At 38.8% G+C, this 12,393-nt stretch overlaps 1 protein-coding gene across 3 annotated transcripts in view; it reads right to left on the bottom strand.

The window, feature by feature from the left end:
• The window catches only part of LOC306860790 (nucleolar complex protein 2 homolog), a 34,556-nt gene that overhangs the window by 4,702 nt on the left and 17,461 nt on the right, over positions 1-12,393 (bottom strand). For 2 of the 3 annotated variants that reach the window (XM_079402712.1, XM_079402711.1), the window contains exons 14-17: positions 9,870-9,971; positions 9,241-9,384; positions 5,001-5,114; positions 3,893-4,013 (exon numbers count right to left, since the gene is read on the bottom strand). In XM_079402712.1, coding sequence (XP_079258838.1) covers positions 3,893-4,013; positions 5,001-5,114; positions 9,241-9,384; positions 9,870-9,971 — 481 coding nt within the window. Of the gene's footprint in view, positions 1-1,960; positions 2,096-3,892; positions 4,014-5,000; positions 5,115-9,240; positions 9,385-9,869; positions 9,972-12,393 lie in introns of those variants that run through there. The other variant, XM_079402713.1, reaches the window with a different exon arrangement.

Genomic DNA, 12,393 nt, shown 5'->3' on the forward strand with positions numbered 1-12,393 from the left:
GAAGAGCCTTGGTGAGAGAGGTAAAGAAGAACCCAAAGATCACTGTGGCTGACCTCCAGAGATGCAGTCGGGAGATGGGAGAAAGTTGTAGAAAGTCAACCATCACTGCAGCCCTCCACCAGTCGGGGCTTTATGGCAGAGTGGCCTGACGGAAGCCTCTCCTCAGTGCAAGACACATGAAAGACCGCATGGAGTTTGCTAAAAAACACCTGAAGATTCTCTGGTTTGATGAGACCAAGATAGAACTTTTTGGCCTTAATTCTAAGCGGTATGTGTGGAGAAAACCAGGCACTGCTCATCACCTGTCCAATACAGTCCCAACAGTGAAGCATGGTGGTGGCAGCATCATGCTGTGGGGGTGTTTTTCAGCTGCAGGGACAGGACGACTGGTTGCAATCGAAGGACAGATGAATGCGGCCAAGTACAGGGATATCCTGGACGAAAACCTTCTGCAGAGTGCTCAGGACTTCAGACTGGGCCGAAGGTTTACCTTCCAACAAGACAATGACCCTAAGCACACAGCTAAAATAACGAAGGAGTGGCTTCACAACAACTCCGTGACTGTTCTTGAATGGCCCAGCCAGAGCCCTGACTTAAACCCAATTGAGCATCTCTGGAGAGACCTAAAAATGGCTGTCCACCAACGTTTACCATCCAACCTGACAGAACTGGAGAGGATCTGCAAGAAGGAATGGCAGAGGATCCCCAAATCCAGGTGTGAAAAACTTGTTGCATCTTTCCCAAAAAGACTCATGGCTGTATTAGATCAAAAGGGTGCTTCTACTAAATACTGAGCAAAGGGTCTGAATACTTAGGACCATGTGATATTTCAGTTTTTCTTTTTTAATAAATCTGCAAAAATGTCAACAATTCTGTGTTTTTCTGTCAATATGGGGTGCTGTGTGTACATTAATGAGGAACAAAATGAATTTAAATGATTTTAGCAAATGGCTGCAATAGAACAAAGAGTGAAAAATGTAAGGGGGTCTGAATACTTTCCGTACCCACTGTATTACAATTTATTCATGTGATGGCAGAGCCGTCTTTTTCCAGTCTTCAGTGTCACATGATCCTTCAGAAATCATTCTAACATGCTGATTCGGTTCACAAGAAATATTTCTTATTATTATTATCTATGCTGAAAACAGTTGTGCTGATCAATAATTTGAATTTCTTTTAATTAGCTAAATTAAATGCGCAAAAGGGTTTATTAAAAAAAACAATATATAAAATATATAAAAATATTACTAAAAGGGTATATTACTACTATTATTTATATATCCTCAAACTCCAAACAAACTCAGCACAACCAGTCGCAGTCAGATCCTGTAATAGCCAGTTCAGGGTACAGATATGTAAATATTGTTATGTCGTGTGAATGCACAATGACTTTATAAATAACAGTCTCTTCCTTCCCCTTCCACCCTTTCCTATCCTCTTTCTCACTACAGCGACGACTCCTGGGGTCACACCAGCCGCTTACTAAATCTCTGCCATGTGACCGCCATAAAACCAACTGCAGAAGTGAAAATGTCTTAATCAAAAGTGTCGAAAAGTGAAATATATTTGTTGGTTTGGTAAAGGCGTAAAACAGAACAACAAATCAACAACAAAAAAGAGCTTTCTGTTTGACAATATGCAACCAAGACCACAAATTAATATATTAGAGGTCATGTGACTGTATTCCCCGGGTCTAAGCGCTGGAGGTATGGGGCCAGTTAAGCCGTGTGGTGAAGGAGCGGCCACTAACATCTTTCCAAGCGAATGTTTTGAATTACAAACCCCCACTGGGATCCAAGTATGCAAAAAAAGCTTCCTGTAAGAGAGAACAGAGTAAGAGAGAGCGAGAGACAGACAGAATGAGAGAGAGATTTGTAGGGTTCTCCACACAATGAGCACCAGATGTAATAAAAAGAAAAGAAAAAGAAAAGAAAAAGCCCTTCCTCTCGCCTCCCACCTCCATGGGACTTTTTCTGCGGCTGTCGGCCTATGGGTGGGAGGAGTGGGAGAGTGTGGCATGTGTCCGACACACAACTCCAGATATAGAGTTAAAGAGGAGAGGCAAGTGCACGTCTGACAGCTGACCTGCCCTCCACTGAGATCCATTCACAGAGAGAGAGAGAGAGAGAGAGAGAGAGAGAGAGAGAGAGAGAGAGAGAGAGAGAGAGAGAGAGAGAGAGAGAGAGAGAGAGAGAGAGAGAGAGAGAGAGAGAGAGAGAGAGAGAGAGAGAGAGAGAGAGAGAGAGAGAACGATATTGAGCTCACACATCTGAAATGTATTTATTTTGTGTTAGTTGACTGTTATATAATTGTTCTTTGTGATACGATTTCCTGCTTCCATGGAAATGCTTCTAAATATTCAACTGTAAAGATTTTTTTAATTAAAATTTTTCAAAGCCAACATAAAACCAAAATTATTTGCACATATTATTGGAATATATAATGAATATTTATCTTTATAATCTTTCAACAAAATGTTTAACCTTGCTCCAACTCTAAAAAACATTTCCCTTCAGTTGACATCAAGCCCTCTTATTTTTCAGCTCCTCCCCTCTAATCCTGTCAAATAGAGACCACTTTTACAATTAGTTGAAAAAAGTTCCCTAAACATTTTCCCATAATGTGCTTAATTTACTCACCCTAAGGCATACAAGATGCAAATGAGTTTTTTCATTAGAACAGATTTGGAAAAGTTAAGCATTACATCACTTGCCCATCAGTGAATGGGTGCCGTCAGAACGAGTTAAAACAGCTGATAAAAATGTTTCATTTTACAAGATCAGATGCTTGTCAGTGGTTTTTGGGATCTGTAAATCATTCGCCATCATCCTCAGTCATCCCTCCTCACTCTGTTTATGTGGTAAGTGAAATATTATGTACTGTAATGTAACAGGCTACCACTAGAAAGAAGCTAACCATGTCCCTTTAGTGGCTTGCGTTATTTTATTAGAACGCATTGTTTGCTTCCATGCCTTTCTGAAATCAGACACCAACCCATCCCTGCACTTCACATCCCCTGCACAGCCTGGAACATAACATTTATTTCCATGATCTGCCATTTTCGCTGTTGTCCTCACTTGTTTCTTCACAATACCTGCAGAACTTCTGATGGTTCGGCTGGCGGCTGGCCTAGAATATGGACGGGAATATGCAAATGTTGGGGGCGTAACTATTAGTGATCCCGACTGTAACGTCACAGTCAGTGTTATGTTCTGATTCGCCTATTTTTCAGTGGTCTTTTGCATTCACGAGATTTACATAAGGAGGAGGAAACTGGTGTTTTAGGCTCACTGTATGTCATTTCCATGTACAGTACTCTTATTATTCAACTATGCCAAGGTAAATACAGTTATCCATTCCATGGCACCTTTAATGGCAGATTTGTTTCTTACAAACACAAAGCTTTTCACTTCACAATGAGTTAATTGATAGATTACTTGTGAATTATTGTAATGTTTTTACCAGCTGTTTGAACTCTCATCCTGACGGCACCCATTCACTGCAGAGGATCCATTGGTGAGCTAGTGATGTAATGCTAAATTTGACCAAATCTGTTCCCGATGAACAAACAAACTCATTTACATCTTGGTTGGCATCACCCATTTTTGGGTGAACTATTCCTTTAAGCATTACAATAAAACAGAGATAAAATAAAGTTGCACTTCAATAGATCTGTTGGGTTAAAATTTTCTGCGTTTAAGAACCCATCTCTGAGATGAGAATCTTCTGACAGCGCAGTGCAATGGACTACAGCCTCCCAGTGACAAAGAAAGGCATTACAGGAAAACAAAACTCTAGGAATCTTTCCCATTGCACGTTAAACATGTATTAGTATGGTATATGCATTAGTTGCAATACAGGAACTGGGCAATATATTAACATGAAGCCTTACCTTTGGATTTGAACAGGTCATCGTCATCACTATCTGACTCAAAAAGCCCCTTGAACTCCTTGTCTGCTTTCTTTACTTCAGCCTTCTGGCGTTTGATCTCAGGGAGATTCAAGTCCTCCGTCTAAATTAAAAAGCGATAAGAAAGGAAAAAAAAGATCTTTAAATACTGTCATTAATCAAAACTGGCAAAAACATAAGCAAAACATTTCAGACCTAACATTAATGAGATTATAATGCTGATGAAATGCTTCTGTTTTCATTTCAGATTTAGTTGTACACTAAATCTGGTTGAATGGAAGGGAAAGTGTTTTTTTTTTTTTTCAAGTTGATTTTCAAGCTATTCTTTGAGTTTCCTTCCATCTCATTAACATCAGATGTCAAAAAATAAGTCACTTATGAGACTGGGTATTCAACCCCTTTCATCTATACATGTATCTTAATGCTACAAAGGATTCAAATTAATAATATAATACAAAAATATTTTAGAAAACAAAAAGCCACAAAAAATAATAAAAATAATAGTTTCATTATTCTCTCATAAAAACATAATGGGACATGTGTGTGTGTTTTGATGGAGGAAGTGGCAGAGGCAGTAGAGGCAGGAGGGAGGCAGTGGTAATCAGATCTGAGCGTGGGGACTCGGTGGATCAAAGCCTGGGACGCAGCCCTGAGCGCTATAATACTCTTCCTGTAGCACTAGCCCTGCCGCCTCCTCCGCCAATCTGCCGCTTCCTAGACGCCAACACTCCGCCTGGTGTCATCTCCATTATCTCCCTATGGACACGCTCCAGCTCCACACACATACACGAACACACACAGTAGCTGCTTTCACAGAACCAGCACTACAGTTTTCACAAAGATGATCACATCTGTGCATTTAATATAAGACTAGCATGAAAACAGCATTTGAATAAACAGCCTTCTCGATATATATTTATAATCCAAATAATTTGATTCTTTCTGAAGATCAAACAATAGCATTATAAATGACACTTTCAATGAAAAAAAAAAAAATGAAGGACCTGTCTAAATCCAACTTCCTCTGAAAGGTGTGGTTTGGATTATTTGGGTCTAATGGTAATCGTGGATGTGGTTATGGCATTTTTACCCTTTCTTTTCCAGAGATCTCCAGCTGAATCTCCTTTTCACGAAGTTTCTTCCACTGGCTGTAATATTTAGTGAGTGGAGTGCCTTCCTCTGCTACCCGCTTCTCCCAGGCCGCCTGTAAACACACCAAAATAAACAAAACAAATGCTACTGCATGTTCACCCATAGGAGAGCTAAACAAAAGGGATCTCAATACACATTCTCAACTAAATAAAACCATAAAGTTACTCAAAAAGTACAATTGTTCAACATCATGTGTACAGACAGGCCTGCTTTGTTATTGTGAATCAATACCCCCCCCCCAAAACACACACACACATCTCAGAAAACAAAGATTGTAAGGTCTATCACTATACTCTAAAGTGTATTAATGAAGCATCAGGCCAATCGTAGTGGACCAAGAAGCGACCCTTGGTGCACACCTTTTGTTTGAAACAGCAAAATTAAGTGGCTAACAGAGGTATAAAGGGGCAGGGGAGGGTGTAAGAGAGTGAATCCCTGCCAGCCTTTTCTTAAAGGTCTTTGTGTATGATATTGATCAGGTAAAATGAGATTAGTTGACCTCCAAATTCAATTGACCGTAATAAATCTCAACTTCAGTCTACAGTTAGCTAAACTTATTTATAACAATTTGCAGTGGTTTGTAGAATAGTGAAAACGATCAAAGCTAGAAAAGGGCGCAATATGCTCCTTCCTTCATGCAACAGACCCAAACAAAGCTAACAGATGTGTACATGACCAGCGAGGATGAGCTCCCTGGCAAACTGGGGGCTTCATCCTTTGAAGCATCTGTTCAACTACTGCTGTGCACATTCTGGAAGGAAATCCAGATGCGATCACTCAGCACTATGTTGCTAAGGCTAAAATGAACCGCAATAAATTTCAAAACAATGTTTAGGCCATTTCAATGGTTTGGCATGCATGCACATTGAGCTTTGGTGTCAAGCAGGTAAGACAGAATTTCAAGTTTAAGAGTGCTGATTTTTTCATATAACCAGTATAATTACTATAACTAATAACCAAATAATTGAAATAAAACTAAAATTTTAAGTAAATGAAAATGAGACAAATTTAACCTGAAGTACTAAAATTACTAACTGAAATAAAACTTCAATTAAAATAAATTATAACTATTTAGAAATATGTAAATAAAAAAAACACCAAAAATTAAACAAAAAAATTAAAATGTAAAATCTGAAAATGAAAGTTAATTCAAAATATTAACAAAAAAACAACAACACTAGGTATTTAGGAATATATTTATTTGACCTCTGTGGGAAGTGTTAGGTTTAGAATTAGAGCTGATGGAGGCACTGGTACAACCCATAGAGACAGATATTTGTTTGTTGGACTGATCTGTGGGGCATGCGGCTTTATGCAGCTGTGCTGGCGGCAGTGCCGGGTGAGAAGTTTGCCATGCCACCCTCGTTACTAAAGGACATCTTTCCCGCTGGCCGGAGCCCAGCGACAGACGCACCCCGGCATGGTGCCATGCTGTCTGCATGCTCTGCCCTACTGCATCTCTCCCTACGGCTCAACATTACACACAGGAGAGACACAGACCCTTCCACCCCTCCTTCATTTCAGTCTTAAACGGCCTTAAATATTTATCAGAAGCACGAGTCGGTCCAGAGACAGCAAGGGGCGGGGAGGAGAGATGAACGGGCTGTGCGTCGGCAGGGGTGACAAATGAGAGCGGAGATGGAGATGAATGGAGCCGAGATCTCGCCCCAGAGAGGAAGCAACTTCTCACACAACCTTCACCCCTGCCGTCCCCTCATTTTTTTCTTCCCACCAATTTCATCATTATCAGCCCAGTCAGCACCAGGGTTATTATGGTTAACTGAAACTGCTATGAAGACAAAAATTTACATTAAAAATAAAGAAAATGATTTATAAATGTGCATTACAATATGGTCAACAACTAAGCAGAATTATAAAGAAAATAAACTAATTTATAGAAATACAGGCTGATGATCGACCTGCTGGGCATTGCTGCCAAAAAAAGATGCGCATTAAAACAGAAAGGAGGTCATCTGATTGATATAGAAAACAACCAACACAGTTCACTTTCTGTATATAACGTTTAGAAATCTTCTAATTCTACAATTTTTAAATGGGTGACAGTAATAATTATTATTACTTTTAGTATTAACATTTCTTAGTAGTAGTAATAAACTATATATATATATATATATTTTTTTTTTTTTTCTCATACGTATATACATACATATATACATACACATTAATTACCTATTTATAAAATTACTCATATATATAATCCAATATACATTTTGAATTAAACTAAATGTGACCCTGGACCACAAAACCATTAATAAGTTGCATAGGTATATTTGTAGCAATAGCGAACAATACATTGTATGGGACAAAATTATAGATTTTTCTTTTATGCCAAAAATCATTAGGATATTAAGTAAATATCATGTTCCATGAAGATATTTAGCAAATTTGGACAATTTTAAGGCAATTTTCTCTATTTTGATTTTTTTGCACCCTCAGATTACAGATTTTTAAATAGTTGTCTCTTGGCCAAATATTGTCCGATCCTAACAAACCATACATCGGAAAGCTTATTTCTTCAGCTTTCAGATGATGTATAAATCTCAATTAAAAAACATTTACCCTTATGACTGGTTTTGTGGTCCAGGGCCACAAATATGGATAAAAAAAATACTTAAACTAAATAAATTTAAAATAAATTGTAAAAAATATATATTAAAAAAAAAATGTACACCAACACTAATTAAAAGTACACTAAAATGAAAACAAAACTAATAAAAACTGTGAAATTTTCTGTAATTACAATAATCCTGTTCAGCGAACAAAGTCTGCTACTGGATTGATGTTACCAGACGCAAGCAGGAGAAGCACTTCTGCTCGTCCTCCTCTGAGTCTCTCGATGAGAGAAACGGCATTACAAAGCTTTCTGCTCCATTAATTTCATCTGCTCTCACATCCGCCACCGACCCTGCGTCAGGCTACGGTCGTAATAGCGTTCCGTGCCACGATGGCCGTGTGTGCCTGTCTGAGGACCTGTGACTGCACTTCCTGACCTGCAGGTGGTGTGGTCAACTAGGCTCCAGGCCAACTGCCACATGCTGTTTTCAACTGACCACAGCAACACACACTCAGATGTGTTCACACATAAACACGCAGGGCTCTGAACACACAAACACAGACGAAGACTGTGGGTGACCAGCAGTCACCTGCGAGGGGACGGAAGGCAGGGTTGTGTTTGAGGTGGGTGGAAAGAGGAGGAACTGCAGGGATAACAGTCTGCTTTTACAGCTAAAATAAACATCTGACTACCATGTCTGGTCCCAAAGCTCACAAGTGACTGACTAGAAGTGCTGTTATAGTCACTGTGTAATTGGGAAAAAACTCTTGAGTGGAGAGAAAAAAAACATCCTTGGGTTGACGGAATGAAGCAAAACAAAAATGTTCGAACTCATTCAACGAGTGCTAAAGCAGTTAACACATCAGCTGTACTCAGAGAGAGCTACAAATAAGATGTATGCTGTAGGAGCTACCGTGACCTGTGTGCATGTTTTTAATTCCTGATTTATAGATGGCAACATTTGCAGTACTGCAGTTAAACAAAAATACAAAAAGGTGTACAATGTGTGCAAAGCTGTACAGAAGACTGTTTAATGCTGCACAGCAATGTTAATATAGTTAACTAAATCTAAAACCATGAAACTAATTTTGTCACTTGAAATAAAACGAACTTTAAAAAAAAAATCTAATTCTCATTTTCATTTACATTTCTCATGTTTATTTATTTTATCTTGATGCACTAAAATATCTAAAACTGACATAAAACTAATGAAAACAGACAAATGAAAATATAGACTAAAGCAAAATCTGATAAAAGTGACAAACGACAAAATTACTACAATTTTAACAAATTAAAATGAAAACAGAAAAAAAAACAAAAAACAAATTAATGCAAACTATAATAAAAAATAAAAATCAGTGATATTAAAATAACCCTGCTGCACATATATGGCATGAATGTATTGTTGAACTTTTATATTAATGGTTAACAATATTGTTCCCCATCTGTGTGGCTTTTTGATACAAGGCCTACATTTTGCTAAAAGATAGTAAGATAGCTGTAATGCATCCATTTTGATTTCATATTGACTTCAACAACAGTTTGTCCCTTTCCTGGTAAAAAAAATAAAATAAATAAAAGCTACACGATTTCGTGAACTCACCACAGCTGTGACATCAGCCACGCCAAAAGCAGCTTTCTGCCTTCGCCCGGTGATGTAGCTGCAGTTCTCCTGTATCTTTTCCAGCAGCTGGCGCATCTGCTTGCAGTAATTGGCCACTTTGCATTCCTTCAAGAAGGCTTTCAGCTGAGGAGACCAACATGAGAGAGCATGCATGAGAAACAGTAGGGGAAAGAGCAAACAAATGAAACATCACAAAAGTTACAAAAGAAACGGGAGTGGATATTATAAATAAACCTGACTGGGCCAAAATAATAAATATTAAAAAACTGATTTTTAAACTGCAGTGAGGAAAGCTCGGTTTTGGCCAGAGTGTGTGTGTGTGAGAAAGAGGGCTAAAAGAAGTGATGGTGAAAGAAGCTGGCTTTTTTCCTACAGCCTGCGTGTTTGTGTGCTGTTAGTGTGAACATTGTGGTGTATGTGTGTGCAGTGTTGCTAGGGTAAGTGTCAGGATGTGTATGTTGAGGTGTGAGGACTAAAAGGAGCCATTAAATACAACTGTTGAGCACGCTCCATAAATTTCACTTATTATGACCTGTTGGCGATGTAGTAAATGTTAGGAAGGAAAGTGAATAAGTCAAAGCTTATTCCAGAGTGAGTGAGAACAGTACCTGAACGATGGAGGGCAAAGCCAGCTCAGGGAAGCCAATGGAGCAGGACTGTGTGTGGAAGTACTCCAGAATGAGGTCATACAACTGCTCCACTAAACCATCCTGAAACAGTGAAAACACAAACATTCACAAATCAACACAGGATGCATTCACAGCCCAGAAACATACTACAGTGCCCTCCATAAGTATTGGAACAGTAAAGACAAAATTGCTCTGTTGGCTGTGGAGTCAAGACATTTGCAAATATGATTAAAAGATGAATATGAGACAAAATTACAGAATGTCACATTTTATTATTAGCCGTTTCAACACATATATGTTTTACCAAATAAAAAGAACAGCACTTTTAGAGTTCATCCCACTCATTGATGTGAGCATAAGTATTGGGACAGTTGAACATAAGGCAGATATAAAAGATTAAAAGCTATTATTTAGTTGCAGATCCCTTGCGCACAATCACAGCAGTGAGTCTGTGACCCATAGACATCACCAGACTCTTGGTCTCATCCTTTGAAATGCTTTTCCCAGCCTTTAATGCAGCCAATTCCAATTGTTTCTTGTTTTGGGGAGTTAACTCTCCTCTCCAGCTGGTGAAATTCATGTTCAATCGGATTTAAATCTGGAGATTGACTTGGGCAATCTAAGACTTTCCATTTCTTTACCCTTATAAATTCCTTGACTGAACTGGCAGGGTGTTTTGGGTAATTGTCCTGATGCGATATGAAGCACTTCCCAATGAATCTGGTGGCATTTTCTTGAATATTGGTAGGTAAGATGGTTTTGTACCCTTCCAAATTCATTCTGCTACTGTCATCATACATTAAGTCATCAGTAAAGTTGAGTGGGCCTGTTTCAGAGGCAGCCATGCATGCCCATGCCATGACACCACCTCCACCATGCCTTACAGATGAGGCTGTATGCTTGGGATCATTGCGGTTCCCTTTTTTTCTCCACATTTTTGCTTTTCCATCACTTAGATAAAGGTTCATCTTTGTCTCATCGGTCCATAAACACAGTTCCAAAACTCTTCTGGCTCACCTTTGTGCTTTTTTGCAAACTATAATCTTGCCTTTCTATTTTTGGTGCTGGTCAGAGGTTTGCATCTTGCTGTGTAGTATCTGTAATTCTGTGTCAAAGTCTCCTGAGGACAGTAAATTGTCAGAGCATCACCCCAGCTTTCTGGAAGTTGTTGGTGATTTTACAGACATGTCTTTTAGGATTCATTTTCACAGCTTTTATGATTTGTCTGTCATCAACTACTGTTGTTTTCTCAGCCAAACAGGTCGTTGTTGGTCGTTGGTGGTTTCCAAACTCTTGATTTCTCCATGCCCTTTGTTTTTGCTAGAGCTCTAACTGACTTCCTCTTTTCTTTTAGCATCCAAATTGCTTGCTTTTCTCTCAAAGTCAGCTCCTCGTCTTCATCCTGGTTTGTGTGTGTCATCATCGAATGCAAGATTCAGAATGCAGAAGTAATGGATATAACTGATACGACACATTCCCTGCTTTTAATATCTGAAGAAGTAATGCAACAGGACACAGCTGATCACTTAGAAAGACCTGTGTGGCAACTGTTCCAATACTTATGCTCACATCAGATAAAGGGATGAACTCTAAAAGTGCAGAACTTCTTAGCTGGTAAAACATCTGTGTGTTGAATCACCCAATAATAAAATGTGACATTCTGTAGTTTTGTCTCATATTCCTCTTTTAATTATATTTATAAATGTCTTGACTCTTTTTTTTTTGTCTTTACTGTTCCAATACTTTTGGAGGGCACTGTATGTGAACAGGGAGGGGACGACGAGTTATCTTCAAATTTCTACACCATAGAACTTGACGTATTAATGATTTCAGGGAAATTCATATTAATATATTGAATTTAGTCTTTAAACTGTTATAACCACACAGATTTGCATTTTTGTACTGATGTCTTTGACCACTGCGCTCACGTCTTCTGCAGTGCTTCGCATGACCAGAGCTGTCCTCAGCTGACGCGGGGCCTGGTGCGAGGTAGGGAGCAGGGCCCCCTTGAACAATTTAAGCTAGCATCCCCTATAGCCTGTCTTACTTGCAATGTAACACGCACCTTGTGAAATGCGGTCTGACATTAGACTTGGGTAGCTAGGACTGCCTGCATTCACATAACTTGCATAGAAGTTATTTCAGGCTTTCAACAGCATCTGTTTATGCTCATTTTTAACATGAACAGCCTTTTTTATTATTTTGTACTGATCTCTTGAGGTCCACTTATAATGTTATCAAGATTTTTACATAAAAAAAACATCATAATTTTGAAATATGCTATTTTCTGTCCTGTTTTTGACCCCCCTCATCAGAACGCTGTTTGAATAGGCATGGCAGATTGTAGACAAGTAAATGCCCACTGCTATGATTGGCTTAAAGTTGTGTATGTTTGAGAGCCTACGTCCTTCACAGATGGATGCTGCTGTGATTTAGGTTGAAACTGCATAAATACATAAATACTATATCACACAATCTGTTTAACAGACAAAGCAATAGTGAC

This window comes from Barbus barbus (assembly GCF_936440315.1).
Source record: "Barbus barbus genome assembly, chromosome: 41".
Lineage (NCBI taxonomy): Eukaryota > Metazoa > Chordata > Actinopteri > Cypriniformes > Cyprinidae > Barbus > Barbus barbus.